The sequence below is a fragment of the Homalodisca vitripennis genome, chromosome 1 (genome assembly GCF_021130785.1).
Source record: "Homalodisca vitripennis isolate AUS2020 chromosome 1, UT_GWSS_2.1, whole genome shotgun sequence".
NCBI lineage: Eukaryota > Metazoa > Arthropoda > Insecta > Hemiptera > Cicadellidae > Homalodisca > Homalodisca vitripennis.
The window spans coordinates 178,413,868-178,432,942 of NC_060207.1; the positions used below are offsets into that span (position 1 = coordinate 178,413,868).

Below are 19,075 nucleotides of genomic sequence, written 5' to 3' on the forward strand. Positions count from 1 at the left end.
CCAACGATTGGGCACAAATGTACATATCATTGGCAAACACATAATGCGAATGACACAATCTAATCTTACCTGTAACTTATATTGCATATATTTTTATCGTCAGTATTCTAAACAAGAATTTATTAAATTAGAGAAATAAGTCTAATAGGAAGAAAACGTTATGGAGAGGCTTCACTACCGCTTACTATGCACCGCTTCGTTAGATGCAAAGTGACATCAGCTTTGCCAGTATGCCAACAACGCATTATCACTTGGTAAATCGTTAGCGAGTACACTGGTTGGGCCACAGATTATAATTCACTCTTAACGTCTGCTGCCAAACGTCGCAGCGTTGTGTCATCCACTAAGTTATATTATTTGATACTCAGCTACGATATTTATTTCTACGGTTTTAACAAGTTCTTTGGGTTAGTCATAAAAACGTTTAAACGTTTAATTTAGGAACATGGTGTATTTGTTTGCTTATTGACTACTATAAAAAAACATCGTCAGTTATTTAGAGTAATTATATATTTATATTATTTTTAAACTGTACATTTATATTTATCATTTATAAACAACTCATATATATATATATATATATATATATATATATATATATATATATATGTACTGAGTAATTGTCTGAGTATGCAATGCAAACGTACATTGCAACTACAAAACATTTTCTCCAAAAATAATCAAAGCTTTCGCAATCAATTACAAATGAAAACATTTTGCATCTGTTTTAAAAGCAGTCAAAATATTTCTAGTTTCAGACTTTATAATCAGCCGTTATAAATAAGTACATATTCGTTATGTTTAGGCAATGTCTCAAACCTGTATCAGACTGAATCCAGATTTAATACAGATTATTACACAGTACTATTTTATTGAAAATAAATTATAAATAATTCTAATGCTCAACAGGAAGTTACCAGTACTTTTATCTAATAAAATAGTAGTACATAAGATTGATGACACAACCGTGTGCACGAGTTACTCGCTCCACAGACTGTTAAAATAACTTTCAGCAGCTTCCATCCTTACACCCTCATTTCAGGATAGGATTTTGCAAAGGAACTAAGTTCAGGTATTTTGCAAAACAAATTCGGAACATTTTGAACCCAAATTTTAAATCATGACAATCATGTCAAATAACTGTGAAGAAGTTTTTAATGTTAAAGAAAAAAGAAAACTATATTGAAAGAATCTTTAATTGTTAATTTCCATTGTTTTTATTACTTTCAGTATCGTTTCTCTGTTGTATTTCAACCCTGTTAATATCGTAATCCACTTCTATGTTACTGTGGGATGGCCAGATGTTTCTGTAAGTCACCAGATTCTCCAACATGTGCTGATATATGGCATCAACAGTATGTCCGTACACTCCGGTCAACGTCTGAAGGACAATCGGGTACCTTGCCTGCAGGTCTGTGTACAGCTGCAGCGATCTAGATTCAAAACATAATTAAGTCACGTTTCACACCTAAAATTATTTTTCTTGAAAATAACATACTAAAACTTTATTGGCTGTTTACTAACAGTTTAATTTAATAGTTACTAATACAGTGTAGATCTATCTTTTGTAAGTAATATGAAAGGTTTATGTAAACTGCTCCATCGATAAGAAATTACACTGCTATAATGTACAAGTGAAAATTGCGTTGACAAACTTCAAATGAATATTTCTTACACACTTTTTCTAAGTAACATTTAAAGCATGAGACTTTTATGTCACTCCTTATTTGTTCCAACTTTTTCTCAACAGATTAAAAAATGTATCAGCTTCTTTTTCTATTATTCAAATATGGTTGAGTTATCTTAAATATATGACGTAATATTCACTTTGATTAGGTTCATTATTAGGCACTTTTAGACCTATTTATTTATGCAATATACACCATATTGCTGATATCATCCCCTTTTCTGTCTTTTGAATTATAATTTAATTAGAAAGAAAATGTATTTCATACTATTGTACTTTCTACATGGAAACAAAATTTCCACCTTATTAAAATAACGTATTACATAATTTAAGCATTTAATTATTGGTATGGTCACTGCAGTTCACAGCTCCTCTTTCCTAAAAGTTCATTAAAAATAATTTCCAATTGTGTAGGATAAATGGATAGGAGTTAAAATCTTATTTACTTCGGTTTTTAAATGTGCAGTTAAACAATTATTTTATCCGATTGAGAAACTTTATACTAGTTAGAGCAATTCTAATCTCACATATTTTATTGTTCACTTAAAATTAAGACAGTATAAAAGAGCTTAGAAACTATTAAACTCAGAAACGTTTGGTGGAATAGTAAATTACCACCTTACAATAACATTCTCTCAAATTTACTGTTACACTTCAGAAAGAATGATAATTCCTATCAATCACAAGTAAATTTCATATCTCATTTATTTGTTTTGTGGTAGTCTTTACGTTCTCCTATATCGTTTAAAATTTTCATGCGTAACAGGACAGCTCTCATTCCTAGTTTATTGTAAATCCCTTTATAAATAAAAATGGGTTATAAAAACAGGACTGTAACTGTTAGATTTTTAAATTGTAATTTTATATTAAAAGAAAATTTATATTTTTGACGTTACTGTACATCAGATGTAAGAGAGGATCCTACTGCACCTTGAAATAAAACTGCATGCCGTCATACCTGCCGTAGTGGAAATGTAATAACGTATCTAGCTTCCGCTCTCGAACCTGTCTCCACTATTCGCCTCTGTTCCTAATAAAATATGGTAATATTATTTCTACAATATTCTCATGTAGACCCAACTCATACGAACTCTCATACACAAATATTGTTATGGAGACAGAAAACGAGTTAAACATATTTGGAGGTGCATCAGCAATCTCCTTAGTGTATTATCTTTTGTATTAGATTGCAATCTTTTTTATTTCAAGAGTGACTTGCTGTGTATGCAGTATTTACAAAATATTGAATAAAATGCATTATATAAACAGAGTTAAATATTGATGTGTTAGTTGGTGAAAAACTTCGTTATTTTGTGAACGCATAATTGTTATAGAGTTTAAAGTGCCTTTCTGATATCTTTATTCAAGTATTTCAAGTTATTCCCAACAATGCGATTGTAATGACTTGAAAAATTATCTCCCGTCTCGAAACACAAGCGGCTTAGTAAAAGATGACAAATGAAAGACACGATGTGAAAGTGTTTCTTAAATTAATGTTGTGAAACAGTCGGGTTGTTTGAAGTGTCCTTCAATACTTTTATTATTCCATTGAGTTCTGTTTATCGAAGTGATAATAAATACTCACTTTCCATATCTTGTATTGTATCATATAATTAGTAATTTTGAATTACTCTAACATTACACTAACCTAGCACAAAGCTTTTAGTCCTGCCGTAAACTCCTCCAGTGTACTATATTATGCAAGCATATCCGTATTACAGAAAACTTAATTAAGCATACTAATTGTATATTTGTTATAAACTAAAACAATCTCTATAGTTTTAAGAGCTAAAAATTTCATAAATTAAATTTGTAATTAATATATAACAAAGTGTTTGTACGCCATACCATGAGTCACATAAAAGGTTTCGCTGAGAGAGCTTATAAAATTTCAAATCTATAACTCATTTAGTTCTCGAGATGCCTTGCGAACATACAAAACATCATACAGAAAAGAAATATTTTTATCTTCCGATATACAAAGGAAAAATTGTGTCATCCTCCTAAGCAATAGGCTTCAATGACGCTAACCTAAATTTCGTAGTTGGACATGCACAGTTTTTATACAGTCCATGCTTTTTTATGCAATATAACTGCATCAAGCAACTTCGAGCGTGGCTGCTGGTTGGATGGACCGCTGAACGATCCTTTCCATGCAAGCAGTCCTTCTGCCCGGCCATTGGTGGTTCGGAAGTCACCTTCAAGCCGTTGGCTCCCAGGTTAAGTGTTAGAGAGCTTCTTAGCCCTAACTTTGTCTGATAAAATAAGACATTTTTACTTTACGTTATTTTAAAATGAAGTTGCTCATGCAAAATTAAAAGTTTACAGTTGAAATCTTTCTTGAGGCATCTTTTCACATTTTTGTTTATTAAGTTAGGTTTCAAATAATAAACATGGTTCTTCGTAGCAGTGTTGAAATAATGAATGTTTTGGTCAGCTAGGGAGGGTACTACAATGCAAGAGTGTGTTCAAATCAAATATTTTCATCAATGTTTACATTTATTTCCACCCTATTATTGTTTTTTTCTTTTGACTCTATGAATAAAGCTGCCATATGTAGAAGACTCAAATTACTGTACTAAGTTTGCTTACCAATTTATGCTGCTATTTTCTCGTTGCCACCATGGATACCCATAATGCAAATATAAAAATACTCACTAACGCTCAGTTAAATCACATGAAGTGACACGCACCATCATCCAACTCAGTGTTGCCATATAATAATTTAGTTTAATGCAAGCCTACAGGTCGTTTTCGAGTTATCGTGCGTATAGATAGACATGTACAAAAGAGTACATAAGTAAAATTGTCTTCTCTAACTCTGAGCTAATGAGAACTTGTTGCTTCTCAGATGTTAACAAAAGGAAAAAGTTAAAAAAAAACCCTATTATTTAATTAATGTCTCACATGAACGATATTTAACTAAAAACTGCATTATCTTGCGATAAAGCTAACAAACGAATATCACTCAAGTCGTTCGAAAATTGTGCAAACATTAGCAATGTATAAAATTAAGGATGTTTCTTTCCTTTACCTATGCATAAGTTTTCTAACACGTATTTATACTTTACCTTATGCAATACATTTAACATTGTTTTCCTTTATCGTAATTTACTCATGTTATTGGTACATCAACGCAAACAGTCCAACAACTAAATCTTTAGTATCTGACGCCCTCAAACATATTTTGTTTCACCTTTTCTCACATTTTTTAAATATGACTTTTGAACTAGTGCATCACTATACTGCATTTTGTTACAGATATTTTTAAGTTAATAACGTATTTTTTGCCGATATGTTTTAGTTATGACAGTACGAAACATGTATCGCATCCATTCTACCACGGATGAGTCGCCATTCCGTCAGTAAAGGATGATCCAAGAAATTACCACCTTGCTGACAATTTCCTCACAGATGACGCTGGCAAATATAAATTGTAACGGCATTAAAATGTAAGGACCTCTGGTATTTTTATCCACACTGGTAGAATATTTTGTACTTCGTTGTTTTCAAAGTATTTGAACATTATTAAGTATACTTAACTAACCAATGAGTATATTTTTTCAATCTTCTAATGATCATAAACCTTTTATAAAGTGCTAAATAATTTGTCAGTCCTGACAGTTTTATTTCGGAGAAATCTCTATACGAGTAGTATAAATGTTCACCTTGGTTTCCAGTTGAGTGGGCTCCTCGTTGTCATGTTCATGGATCTAAGATTATCAGGAATGTTCAAATAGAAGATGACATCTGGACGGAGGAGACCTTCTGGGAAGTCGAAGATGTTAGAGTTGACGGGTGGCAGTGGACCACGAGGAAAGGACTGGGTGAGATGAAAAGCCAGTTGATCCAACCAATAGCTAAAAAAGTTAGTAATTATGGTATAAAATGTGCTTTTAAAGGAAACATACTGTACACACATAAAGACTAATGGATATCTTCGTAGTTTCTTTTAGCATTGCAAATACAACTTTCTCCATATTGTCATATATTAAACATAGATATTATTTGAAATATTTTCTTCTTTTCAACAAGGCATGAATTTAACTGCTTATTTGGCCAAAACATCACTAAATTTCGAGAGCTATTAAACACATAATTATAACGTTAGAAAGTTAATATTTTTGAAATTTAATAAATATGTATTTAAAATTATTCCTTAACTCAACGTAATATGATAGAGCTAAAAACATAGTAAACTTTAGATCACCATTGTTACGGATGAATTCAAAATAATATGATAGTTCTTCCTGGTTACATTTCAACATCTGTGCCCAGAAGTTGAAGTCTTTCTATGTATTGCTACATTATGATAAATATTGACAAAGTAATGTAAATTTGTTCAGTGTTTATAATATAGAAAATAGACTTGCTGGAGATAGGTTAAATCGGGCTAACAGTAATGACTCCGACCTCGGCTGCACCTTCGACTCTTCCCTGGAGTGGCATTGACGAACGAAATACATTTTCGGGACAGTATTATAACGGAACAGATCCACATTCTAGAGGGTTTGTTCACGAATCCATATATTGTAAACTTGCCTAACTCATATAAATTCTTGAACGGAATATTTCTACGGAATCCTCTTAGGTTAAAAATGTATTCATCGCAATCTTTTTAATTTAAAACTTCTATAAACGAACATATGATGACGTATTGACTGCTTGGGCTGACCACCATAGTTATCTTTTCTCTGGATGAAATGCGCACATCAGCCTTTATTATCAACCATGCCCTCCCTATTATCTAAAGTGTAGTCTACGTGTATACTATATTTTTAAATCTTATTTATGTTCTTAAATATTTTCTTTGACTGATAATTAATATAAGAATGTTACTGAATCCACAGCATTGCACTTGATTTTGAGAATTTCACTGTATTCTATAATGTGATGTAAGTACACAGCAAAAAATTTCAAATCGTTTTATTATTTCTGGCACAAACTAAAATTTAAATTCGTCAGTAGCCGATTCTTCCTCCTTTCTTTTATCCTTCGGGACAATAGATGGCGGTTTTTTATTTATTTAGAAAGATTATAATGTTTCGAAACGTTGAAACTTAAGTTACCTTACCCACACCCTCTCTTCCAATCAACAAAATTAAATAAGATCATAACCGAATTTTCAGAAAATGAAGACTGGAAAAGGTACTAAGTGCGGTTTTTACTATTTTAATTTTTTGCTGCTAAATATTCTATATCCAAGGGCCAATGCAGTGCTAAGAGCTTTATGTGCCAAAACTGTTTAATATAGTTTCTACAGTATCCAACAGAATGCACTGGTGTGAGTCCAAGAGGTGTAGCATTGCCAACAGATCTAAGTGCCCTTTTCACTAAATCACCCCTGCTGTTAAGTTGTTTGTTAAGTATAATGTCTCATGCCACTTAGGTCTGTTAGATACTGAACTTAGATATTTCTGAAATATGATCTACTTTATAATTTTACTGTTAAGCTGTGAAATAAGATAGCATTTTCAGTTTTGTAATTGAATACTATTTTGTACTGATTGGTAAAGAATCTGTAAAATAAATTTGGTTATTTTAAGAATTAATGTGGTCTTTTATTACTCGTGAAAATTTGTGTTTTGGCATTTAATACCTTTAGCTTTTTCAGTCTTCATGTAATCATCGTATATACTTTAAATATTTTAATTTTTGTAACCATATATTTTATTTGGCCTTACAACTATTTTTAGATAAATCATTATATATCTTGTAGAAGAAAAATGTTTAAAATACAAAGCTTTGAAAAGTAACGTATTACGAACGAATACAATTATACTTTCTAAGTTATTGCAACCAAATCCGGTACAATTGTATTGAATGTTATGTCATAAGAAAATTAATGTGTAACAAACTTTAACCACTTAACCACCACAAAGATAAACTTCAAACAAAGAAGCCTTAACCATTAAATGGAAATTGTTTTATGTTTTTGTTCTTTATAATATTTGTAAATATTCTTTTCATTTGTTTTCCTCATATACTAGTTAATTATATTGTTTAATATTGTAAATACTACATTAATGCCATAAGTTCATTTGACTTACTTAATGATTTAAAGAAAAATACTGCTTAAATACTTTGTTAATTCAGTGGGGTTTTTAAACTTTTGAAACTAAAATATTAATAAGCCAGTTTATTAGAGATTTAACATTAAAAAGAAATTTTACTGTACAAAATAACACGTCAGACATGTAATACATTTTTTACCGACTGTACCAGCTGAAGTATTTTAATCTAGGCTTATAACTTTGTTGGTCCTAACACTAATATATTCATTTGTAATAAGATATTAATACATCTTTTCTGACCATGCCAACTGAAGTATTATAATCTAGGCTTACAACTTTGTTGGTCCTAACACTAATATATTCATTTATAGTATAAATACAACCGAAGTACTTTATTTATAATATTTTAAATCTATTTAAGAACGTACATATAATATTAGTAACATTGCATATAATGTTAATATTATGTATGTCAAACTCTGTAAAAACTTATTATAAAAGTTTTTACGTCTAGACTACACAAACAGCAGATCTGCCTGCTGCGGTCTGCCGATTGTACAGCGTGTACGTAATTACGCTCCTAATGGCACACACGACATTTGCATCAGAAGCAATTTAACCGGCGACTTTGACGGAGCTAAACCATGCCAGCCAGGGTAAGGTTCAGCATGAGATGCTTATTCAGAATAAACGACCAGGGAGAGGCATTTTACAATTTTATTAAGCGATTCCTTGTTCATTCTAATAATTTCTTACACAAAGTGCCAGCAAAATAGATACCTTAGCTAAAAATGTTAAACGTGTGGAAGAACGTGATTCTTCCACGTTTTCCGCAATTTTCACGCCTGGTAAAACTAAATGAGCCAAGAGCTTTCTTTTTAGAACTCTAAACACAAATTAAAAGTAGTCAGAAAGGATAAATTAGGTGATGAGAGAAAAATAAATAGGTAGGACGCTCAAGCATTATTCTGGTATCAATTCACAGTCATTAAGTTTGCATTGTAGGATAACATAGCACTCGCCCAATATCTTGGCAGTAGTCAACAGATATAATGTTCTAGTTATGGATATAACTCTTACTCTGATCATTATAAAGGTATCAGTCATCACTTCCAGCGTTGCCGATTTAGATTAAATTCATTTCACACTGTAATAAAAGAGATATCTTGCAAAGATGTGTAAGTTGGAGGCTGAAATAAAAAAATTTAATCTTGCTGTTACATTTTTTTCGAGAATTAAATGTTCGTTAAAAATTTGGATGGATGAAATACTATTCTAAATACTGCAGTTAAACTAACGCACAATGTTTTCTTATATGGTTGCCGGTCAAAGATTCAAAAATACCTCATCTATAAAGCACAAAATGGTAATTACTAATTTACAGTTACAAGATAACTGAAAAGAGACTGTATACATTAAATTTCCATAAAAACTAATAATATGTAGTGAGTTCAGATTGTAATTGTACATTCAAAGAAATGAGGTCAAGAGCAGAGGGTTTGTGGGGGTAAACGTCCATGCAGCAGGCCACTTATAAATGCTATACTATAAGTATAGCATTAGTGCGGAAATCTACCTACTTCTTATAGTGTTATACAAACAGATCTTTTAATAGTTTACTCATAAAAATATATCCCTATGCATTAATATTCAAAGCTTAATATCAACTACTTTACGCTATTTGCGATTCCATAAAAATTTATTCAAAATTGTTAGAGCAAGTTGTACAAATTTAGTATAAATGGTTAGGCCAAGTTGTAAAAGCTTGTACTGATGAGATTAAAACAATGATATGCAGACACTTTTTAAGGGGAGCCGACCCCCTTTTAAGTATTATACTGCTCGTCTTCATGGGCCATTGGCATGTTCCATATACTACAGATCCATGGTGCTATGAGTTCTACACTACTACTATTAATTGTACTGATAAAAATTGCAACGGTCACAGATGGGAACTGAAACCTGCTCTGTCTACGCTATCCATAGTCCAATATCTTATGCCACTCGGCCATCGACTCTTCCAATAATAACATATAACTTTACTCTGATATTTACTTAACAATAAGCTATACTTTACAACAAAATATTTGATATAACTGTACTATGTACAAGTGTCTATTATATTATAAAATATACGTTATGTTTGTTTATTATTATCTTTATATACATTATCTGAAATAAAATATTGCATTGTATAAATAAGGTTTATAAAAATAAACATATTAAAATAAAAGTTTGAAATGTTTTCAACAAGTTTTAATTTTGGTTTGAAAGATTTGTTTACGTCAATATTGAGAATGATCGAATTGAATAGATGGTGTGATCGACGAAACAAATACACCAACCTATTAAGTATTACGGAATTTAGTAAGCTAATGGAATTTCGTAAACTACTCAACCAAAAAAATTCTATGGAATATTCCACATGCCTTCATACTATTCACTATCCGTTTACAAAACAGATTTTTCTGCACTTCGATATTTTTGAAAGTATATGTTTATACTCCCTATACAATTATTAGAAACTACTCAAATTCCCTTTAATTCTATATATACATCTTAATTAAATTATTGGTGGAAAGGATATGCTGAGCCTTACTAAGCTGGTCTTAGTACGGTCTTAGAACTGGTCTAAGAAGAAGCCTACTTATTTCAATAATGATTATAAAATTTCAGGATCTCATAAACGGAATGCCGTAGAAGTTTTCATTAATACTCATGTAATTTACTCTCCAATTTCGGGACTTCGGGACTTCCACTGATTATTAAACTTGTCGATGAATCATGCGTGATTCCTACGATTCGTTGTTCAACGAGCGTCACGTATGTCACTTTATCTTTCTCCTATCACGTCATCGCTGCTGAGATGAAAGGAAATTTCTTATTTTTCTGTTAGATACAAATTAGTAACATGTAAACATGACTCCCTGGGGACACATCATGCATTTTCAAGTTCTATGACAGTTAGTAATTATCAATGGTAACGGGATTCTTGAGTTTTAACTGTAGGAAACACTGAAACCGGCAGACAAAGAATAGGTTAGTAATTTTTCAATAGCCTTCATCTCGATGAACAACCTCTTCAGGTCCGAAACAACTTTTACAAGTTCCAAGAAAATCAACATCAACGATCATTGTTTTTTTTCCGATTATACAATCTCCACCTGTAAAGTCTTCTCACTTTCTTCCAAAACACCTTAAGGAAATAATAAACCGAAATATATTGTGTCCTAGTAAATAGCACAGTTTCATTTTTCCATCAACAACACGTGTTCCACAATATTTGTGTTGACCATTATAAATTTGACGTTTTATGTAATGAGCTTACCCATTGAGAACGACTGCTCGGTTCAGACTTAGCTGGACCTTGACATTGAAAGCCTGCGCGTACAGAGAAAGTGCGTAGTACGCTCTCCTGAGTAGCGTTCTCTTGGGCACAACTTCCAAGTACTTGGCTAGACACGGCGCTGGGTGGATGAGAAATCTGCCACCGAGGATTCTGGACAGTCGCATTCCAATCACTTCTCTACCTGAAGTTCAAGAGAGAATTGCATTTGAGCGAGCATTGACCAGTGAAACTTTGAACACACATTTATAGCCTACTGAAATTAAACATACAAATTAAAAAGCCAAATACCTTATTTATAAAATGAAATTTTCTACTTCATACATAAATGTAATATCTTCAAAAACATTTACCTTATTTATTATTTATACAGCTAGTAGCCAAATCACATTGTACACAGAATGTATTTTTCTTTCTAAACTTGACCTTAGAAAGAATGAACAAATCTGCATTATACTGATCTATTGTATCCTATAGCATGTGGTGTAGAATTGATTGTTTTGGACTTCTGAGAGTTCTTGACCTGTGATAATTTCTTGAAGAACTGCTCTACGTATGAAGGATACTCCAAATTATGCTCTTTTACAATGATTTACTCTTTTACTTTCATACATTACATACACGTACATACATATTAATCACGTTTTAATCACATTGGTCAGTATCTTAATCAACTGATCAAACATTATGTAGCTACGTTATGTGTAATGACTGCTAGATGATAGCTATGGTAGGAAGGGTTGATTCAATACGAATTTTGAAGACTTCTTTACTACGAAAAATGTAATCTAGTTGAAGATGTGTTCTCATTGTCTAAACAGGTACACAATCAAGCCCACAACGATGTTTTGGCACGATCCCAAGTCACGGTTAAGCAACCAAATTTTATATATATATATATAACGAAGCCATGGTGGAAAAAATTGACACAATACGAAAATTCAGAACACGCTGAAAATGTTTCTGTAATTAAAATGTGATTACGAACATCTTAAAAATTTGACTCAAGAGTTTCAAATTCGTAGATTTAATTACATGCAATCCTCAGTTAATCTTTAGATAGCCTATACATGCACCAAAGAATATAATCTTTTACAATAAATATTTAGTTCAACGGATTTGCAGTTGTAATTTTGTAAAATATTGTACTAATAAACTACTAAAATGCTGGGTGGCATGCTATGGGTTGTTCCCAATGAGTTATTACATTCTGTAACTAACATATCTATAATATCTATATCTGAACCAATGTAAATATCAGAATACTGGACTGTGTGCATTTTGTTCCACAATGACGCCTCGGGGAATACTAATTACACGTAAAATATTTGTTCGATTACGGATAATCAACATTTCTCATTAGGCATCCAATCCAAACAGCATCATTTGGATTTCAGTCTAGTTATAAAAATTGCATCTTTCAGACACACCTTGTAAAAGTTTATATTGATGGTTTTATCGTCTCTAAAAAGAGATTGATATTATGGAATCATTAAGGAATATATTTTCTCTAAACTTTAATGAGAAATTGTGCCAATACCAAGATTATTTTTACTGAATTTAAGCCTAAAACGACTTGTGTTTTACAGTTAAAGCTAAATAACTCTGAAACAGAATCGTAACATAAATAATATTCTGCATAGTTATTTTAAATACAAGGCCTTTTTAACTGAGCACCATCGCCATAGCAAATCCAACTGACACGGGTTCAATAATATGCTACATGGAACATCTTCGATGGGATTAAAATCTGATAGCAACGAAATTCGATAATGATCTGTTAAAGAACCAAAATAACATTTAACACTCAGTAATTCCAGTGATTACATTAGTTTGTATAACTATTATAATAAAAACTAATATTCAGTTGGTAGTTGGAATGCTTTTGTTGCGTAACTTTCATTACTATAAGGTTGACAAATATTAGGCTAACTACTTAAGCGACCTTTTGTGTACTTATTGAAGTAAACATATACGAGTTTTTTATTCACAAGCACTACTGTATTGCATGTATCAAGGTCTGATCCTAAAGTAAAAAATTAAATTATCACTGTTGTTATTTATAGTAATATGAATTAAACTGTATTGTATTGGCCTACATATCACATACATCTTTATATTTACGTGCATAATAATTATATGCTACGCAACACTAAAAGACTAATGACTTAGAACACCAGCACATGGAAAACAGCAGAGTTGATTTCAGTGTATCAAATTTTAAAAAAATTGCCTCAAACGTCTTTTGATCTTCAATACGTTCCAGTCTCTTCATGAATTAGTTTTATGACAGCCCGATGTTGCACTGAAATAACTAAAATAATGCAATGAAGATATTATCATTTTTTTATATTTATATATAGAAATCAGCCTATTTCATTCAACACTATAACTACATTTTCTAAATAATTTTTGCATTTTTAATTATTATAACCCTGTGCTCTAAAAATCACCACCTACTTATCCTTAATATAAGCGTGCACTCAAATTTAAAACACTCTCTGAAACCACTCACCGAACCTTTTTAATTTATGTTTAAGTGGTACTAAAATAAGTTTTATCTGAAGAAGGTAAATTTTTCAAACTAATACGTATATACAGTACATGTGAAGATATAACAATTACCTATATTACCACTCACTGGATCGGTGGTTGCCTTCAATTACAATGAAGGGTTTCCGGTCTTTGTCGTCAGGTACTCCTGGATCCTCCATGAACAGACAGTCATTTAAAAAAGTCTCAAGAATACTCTTTGACAGAGTGCTCTGAAAAAAAATAATATATGGAGCCCATTAAAAGGAAATAAAAACAATGTTTCAACTGAATCTACTGTACTACTAATATATGTCAGATCAATTTCTTGACATTATCATTTGTTTTAGGCAAGTTTTGTAGACATCATCCATCGTTTATTACGGATACGTTGACTGGATTACGCCTTATGGCCATTTACAACAGATTGTATGAGTATCATGAATGTAGTCCAGAAAATATGAGTCAGAGATGTAGTGAATGTGATAAAAATGTAATCAAATGTAATATTAATTCAGGGATACAATTCGGACACTACCTAACATTTCTTAAACAAACAGACGTACCATCAATCTGTGTTTAATTCAGAACTATTAAAATAAGTATGGAACAATTTTGTAACGTGCTCTATATACTAGGATAAGTTGTGTCTAGACTAACTAAAATTGGGTCAAATAAAAGAATTTTTATTTGCAGACACAAAATTAGACTTTTAAGTAAAATAGATTAATAATATTGAAAATTGAATAAATAGCTTATTAACATTTAACAGATATAATAAATAGTTCCGCCTCACAAAGTATTTATAAATGTGTATGAAAAATCTTATGAGTATATCGACATTTACATATTATTACTGTAGTTAAAATTGTTGCAGAAAATGAAAAATGCTACTTCCTCTTGCATACACTACTAAAGTATTTTTCACAACCAATTTACAACTTACAGATATAAAATTTCATAAAAAGTACGTTAGTATAAGATTGAGTGTAAACCACAAAACGCAGTTGACATACGTAACTTGTCAATCAAAAAATTTCAAAACCATAATATCCATTCTCTAACTTTATATGGGTTAATTTTTGTTTAGAAACAAATTTAAGTTCATAATATTTCTACGTGTATTTTTGAACAGACAAATACTTTATCAAACTATGTCATCAATTATATATGACAAGATGACTGTTCTAGTGTTATCGGATTTAGCTCTATAACAACAATACTGAAATGTAAACATATTTATGCTGTTATTTGTAGTTGTAGACTATGATTGGTAACACTTTTTTGTTTTTCTTCTAAAATGTATATATTTTGAATAGTTAGATGATAAATTACAAAATGTTTGAGGTTTTTGTATGAATTGTTATATCATATTGTTATATCAAATTACAATATAATAATTGTTAAAAAAATCGCAAGAAAATAAATTATCTTCTTACTTATTCATAAATAATAATACAAGCCACAATATATATGACAATTCTTACATTTTATTTGTAATTTTACTCACAGTTTCATTTTCTCTGAAGTACCTAACTATTTCATCAATGCCACTGAATATTTTGAGACCTTGGGAGATGGACGCCTGCAAAAACTTGTTGTACTCGACGTCATCTGGTAAAATAACATTTTTGTGTAAGAATGTGACGTATAAGGAAGTAGCAATCTTTATATATAATGCTAACATATTTAGCATAAGGTTAGAAAATAACATAACATAATAACATAAGGTTAGAAAATATAACATGTCGATATGACACTCGTGCTGGAAACAGAAACAGGCATTAAGAGGAAAGTTGTATTAAAATCTCAATAGAACCAACCAAAACAGTATGCAAGCAAATAAAATACGGATAATATGTATGAATTTAAGTTTACTGACAATTAATTCAAATAGAGTATAAAGTAGTACTTCCGGCTCAGTCAGAAGAAGTAGGTAGATTTCGTGATAGCTGAGAATAGGAATACATTTTTATGGGATTTACAAAACGCAATATCTTTAAACCGTTCAAGATGAAAAAGTTTTCCAACAAAAAGGTTAGAAAATATAGACATTCAAAATCCATTTTTTCTAGGTTTATAAATAATGGAGTGAATGTTTTTGAAGTTTCAGCGGCCGCCATAATGAAACGAAATGAAATAGCATATTAGGTTGAGCATGGAACGTACTTCCAGTATTTATGATACATATTTTTGTAAGATTGAACTTTGTTCAGCATACCTTTCGCCGATTCTTTGTGTCGAAAACTTGTCATAGGACTGTTTAATGTAACCTGTATAATAATTATTATTATTATTAAAATTTAAGAAAGTTTAAATTCGAGTAAATTTAAATTGCAAATTTCAAAATTAGAATTCAAATACGTTTCACTGATAAGTAATAAAGTATATTTTTTAATAAAACAAAATATACACCCCCTCACACGTCATAAGTGTTGACGTAATCGAATGAATCATAAAACATAAAGGCCAATAACCCAGTTCCAAGTTTTGTTGCCTTGTAGAATAAGAACACAGCTGTTGCAAAATTTATGCAGTTGACTTCTTAACTCTGTAACAGATGCCTTCGTGGTTTGACTCCATGATGTATTTAAACTACGTATATTCCACACAAACTAAACTTAAATTTATAATGATGACATATCAAGATATATAAAGTAGGAATAATTTTAAGGTGGTGCTATCGTTTATATTACAAGCTCTTTTCATTTCTTTTAGAGATATATAAAACAGGAGATTATTTATCACTCCACAAGACATTTTAAGCAATTAAATCTTACTATATCTGTGCCATCCATAATCGAGGTATCATAAAACTTGATAGGTTTCTTAATTATGATTTATTTCAATTATAAATTAATATAGATAAAATATTTAAATAACTTATTGAATTAAATTATGTGTTTTATATATTTAAAAATTATTTTCTTGTTATATTTCTTTAAAAAGAAGTGTTATTTTCTTAAAATATTTTATTCAATAAATTTAATATAATTTATTCACAGTTCATTTTTAAAGTGGTAACTTTCTTAACTCATAACTCAAATGCAGCTGTATAAAAGGTATATCCTTCTTTTTAGTGTGTTTTTCATATGTTCTGGCTACTAAGTGCACAATATTTCAATTTTTTGGTCTTGAGGGATTTTGTTACCATAATTGGTCACATCACAAGCAAATACCGACTAAAAAATCTTGAAGCAGATTTTAACCTGTTACCTGTAACTAGTTCGGAGATAGTCGTGTGAACTACGCATAATCTACTTTTTCACTCCAGTATGTTTCTTCTCTTAAAAAGGAAAAATGTTAGAAAGTGCGTTATTTTCAACAAAATGTTTTAAAAATTAGAATGTTTTGCGTTTTTATCCTGGCATTGAAAAGCTGAATCGCCTAAATTTGAGGTCTACGGCTACGTTTTTAACATTCAGTTTACATTTTATTAAGAACTATTTGCCCCAGAAAGATGTTTACGTCTTTCATATTTTTTCCACTTTTCATTTCGAATTAAATAATAAACAGTAAATCCAATTCTTGTAAATAACACAAATATATATATGTTTACTAATTACTACTAGGCTACTCTACATATCCCTTTACTCCAATAGGTGTCGCCAATGAAATTATTGATAATAATATAATTCGTTCAGATTAATTCAAAAAGAAAGATCCTTCTCAAATAGTACAAAATTGTATTAAGACTGTGGAGTAGAGAAAGTCTACCATACAAAGATACTCGTACACCTGAGTTACATGGAGTTAATTGCTGGAGATGTGTTATAGAGACTATGTTCGATAAATGTATCAAGTACTGAGTTCAAAAACAACCTTAACACTTATTTCCTGTTTGTAAATTTTGTATATTTTATATATAAACAAAATAAAGCAATTCTTAAAATAACTAAATGTCCTCTAAAGTAAGTACATGCATACTTTACCATCACAAATTGAAATTCCAAAGAAGACGAAGAGTGTGATATAATGTACAACCAGATTCATAATCTCGCCATCATCGATAACCAATACTGACATGCATTACTCGTATATTGGCTTGTCAAGCTATCACCATCAAATTGACCTCGGAGATTTTAAAGATAAGTAGTTTTATTTCAAGAGTACCAAAACTGTGACGTTTTGAAACTGAATTATGTTTATTCTCATATAATACAATCAGATCAAAGGTACTTAACATTTACTAACAAGTTTATTGATTCTTAAGTAGTTTTTTAATCTCTATAGTGGTGATCAATTACTGTATGAGGACATGTTAGACTTTCAAAATACGTTTTCTTAATAAATCTGGACTATTTTTACTGTACTTAAATTTACTTGGTTCGTAGTTATACTCACTATTTATCCTTCTGTATGATATGGATCACATAATGAAAACATTATCTGCTGTAAATGTTAACTTAAGTGTTAGTTGTTATTAAATTATTACTTAAGTACTATAATCGTTTGCCTCCATCACGTGCCCAACTTAAAGGTGTTAAAAATGCTGAAATGGTTATGAACTATTTTTATCATAATCATAATGTACAAAAGGGCGAATTAAGACCAAAAGGTCCTGTCTTACAATTAACCCTAAGGAAAAAGAAGCACTTCCTATTTAAGCAATTTAACAGATCGCACCTATTTTCCACTCTATATTATTAAAGGTTTCACCACATCGAAAAAAAGCAAGTAAAGAACAACAGAAGGACAAGATTTGGGAGTGCCGATGGCCGATTGGCGAAGACGTTGGACTTTGAGTCTGAGTTAGAGATAGCGCAGGTTCGAATCCTGTCTGTAACCGTTGCACTTTTTATCAGTACCATCGACCTTGTACTGTATAGACTCTCCCCCATATTCTGTTTCATAAGATCCTCGCACATGCCAGTGGCCCATGAGGACGGGCAGAATAAGGCATAAAAGGAGATCGGCTCCTCCTTTAAAAATAAATAAATAAAAAAGGTTAAGTAGGAATATCTGTAGACTTTGGTATATTATGTTTAGTATAAGTGTTTTTAAAAACACGATATGAGCTCATCTTGAGAAAAGCATACTACAACAAAACCAGTTCTAACCTAACAGACAACTACCGAACTGGGAGACACAGGACGTTAGTACATGAGCGTTTGCCTTCTCAGGCAGGAGCTCAGTTTGTCAACAAACTGCCAAATTTCATAAAAAGTGCCGCAATGCCTAAGGCATTTAAAACTCGTCTGAAAACTGCATTGCTCTCAGAAGCTTTTTACAATACAGACGAGTTCATGGCACATGTTTGGGTGAACACATAATTGGCTGACTGACGCTGGTGCTAGAGTGGGAAATTCGAATAAATGAGCAGTAGGATGGATGGAATAAATTGTATGTATGAAAGTAACCTAGATGTCATGTATAAATCCAAAATTTTAGCTTATTTTCTTCTTTGACAATTGCTATAACATGTACATGTTCTAAAGCAATAAAATTATTATTATTATAACCGCTTTCTATAATTATGGTCATAGACCATCTCGT

The 19,075-nt window shown here is 31.1% G+C and overlaps 1 protein-coding gene across 1 annotated transcript; it reads right to left on the reverse strand.

Moving 5' to 3' along the window:
• Positions 1-1,178: 1,178 nt before the first annotated feature.
• LOC124352775 (UMP-CMP kinase 2, mitochondrial-like) lies at positions 1,179-17,660 on the reverse strand. The gene is made up of 6 exons (XM_046802440.1): positions 17,512-17,660; positions 15,090-15,193; positions 13,689-13,812; positions 11,030-11,231; positions 5,356-5,547; positions 1,179-1,433 (listed from the first exon to the last, which is right to left on the reverse strand). The coding sequence occupies exons 1-6, from the start codon at positions 17,603-17,605 to the stop codon at positions 1,202-1,204; spliced, it is 948 nt and encodes a 315-aa protein (XP_046658396.1). The 5' UTR covers positions 17,606-17,660; the 3' UTR covers positions 1,179-1,201.
• Positions 17,661-19,075: the final 1,415 nt, after the last annotated feature.

Bases quoted from the DNA above. Each gene is read 5' to 3' on its own strand.
- LOC124352775 (XM_046802440.1), bottom strand. From the start codon at position 17,605: ATGTCAGTATTGGTTATCGATGATGGCGAGATTATGAATCTGGTTGTA. The intron at 15,194-17,511 runs GTAAAGTATGCA...TTATTTTACCAG, and splicing joins TGGAATTTCAATTTGTGATG to ATGACGTCGAGTACAACAAG. The intron at 13,813-15,089 runs GTGAGTAAAATT...ATTTTTTTTCAG, and splicing joins ACTTCAGAGAAAATGAAACT to AGCACTCTGTCAAAGAGTAT.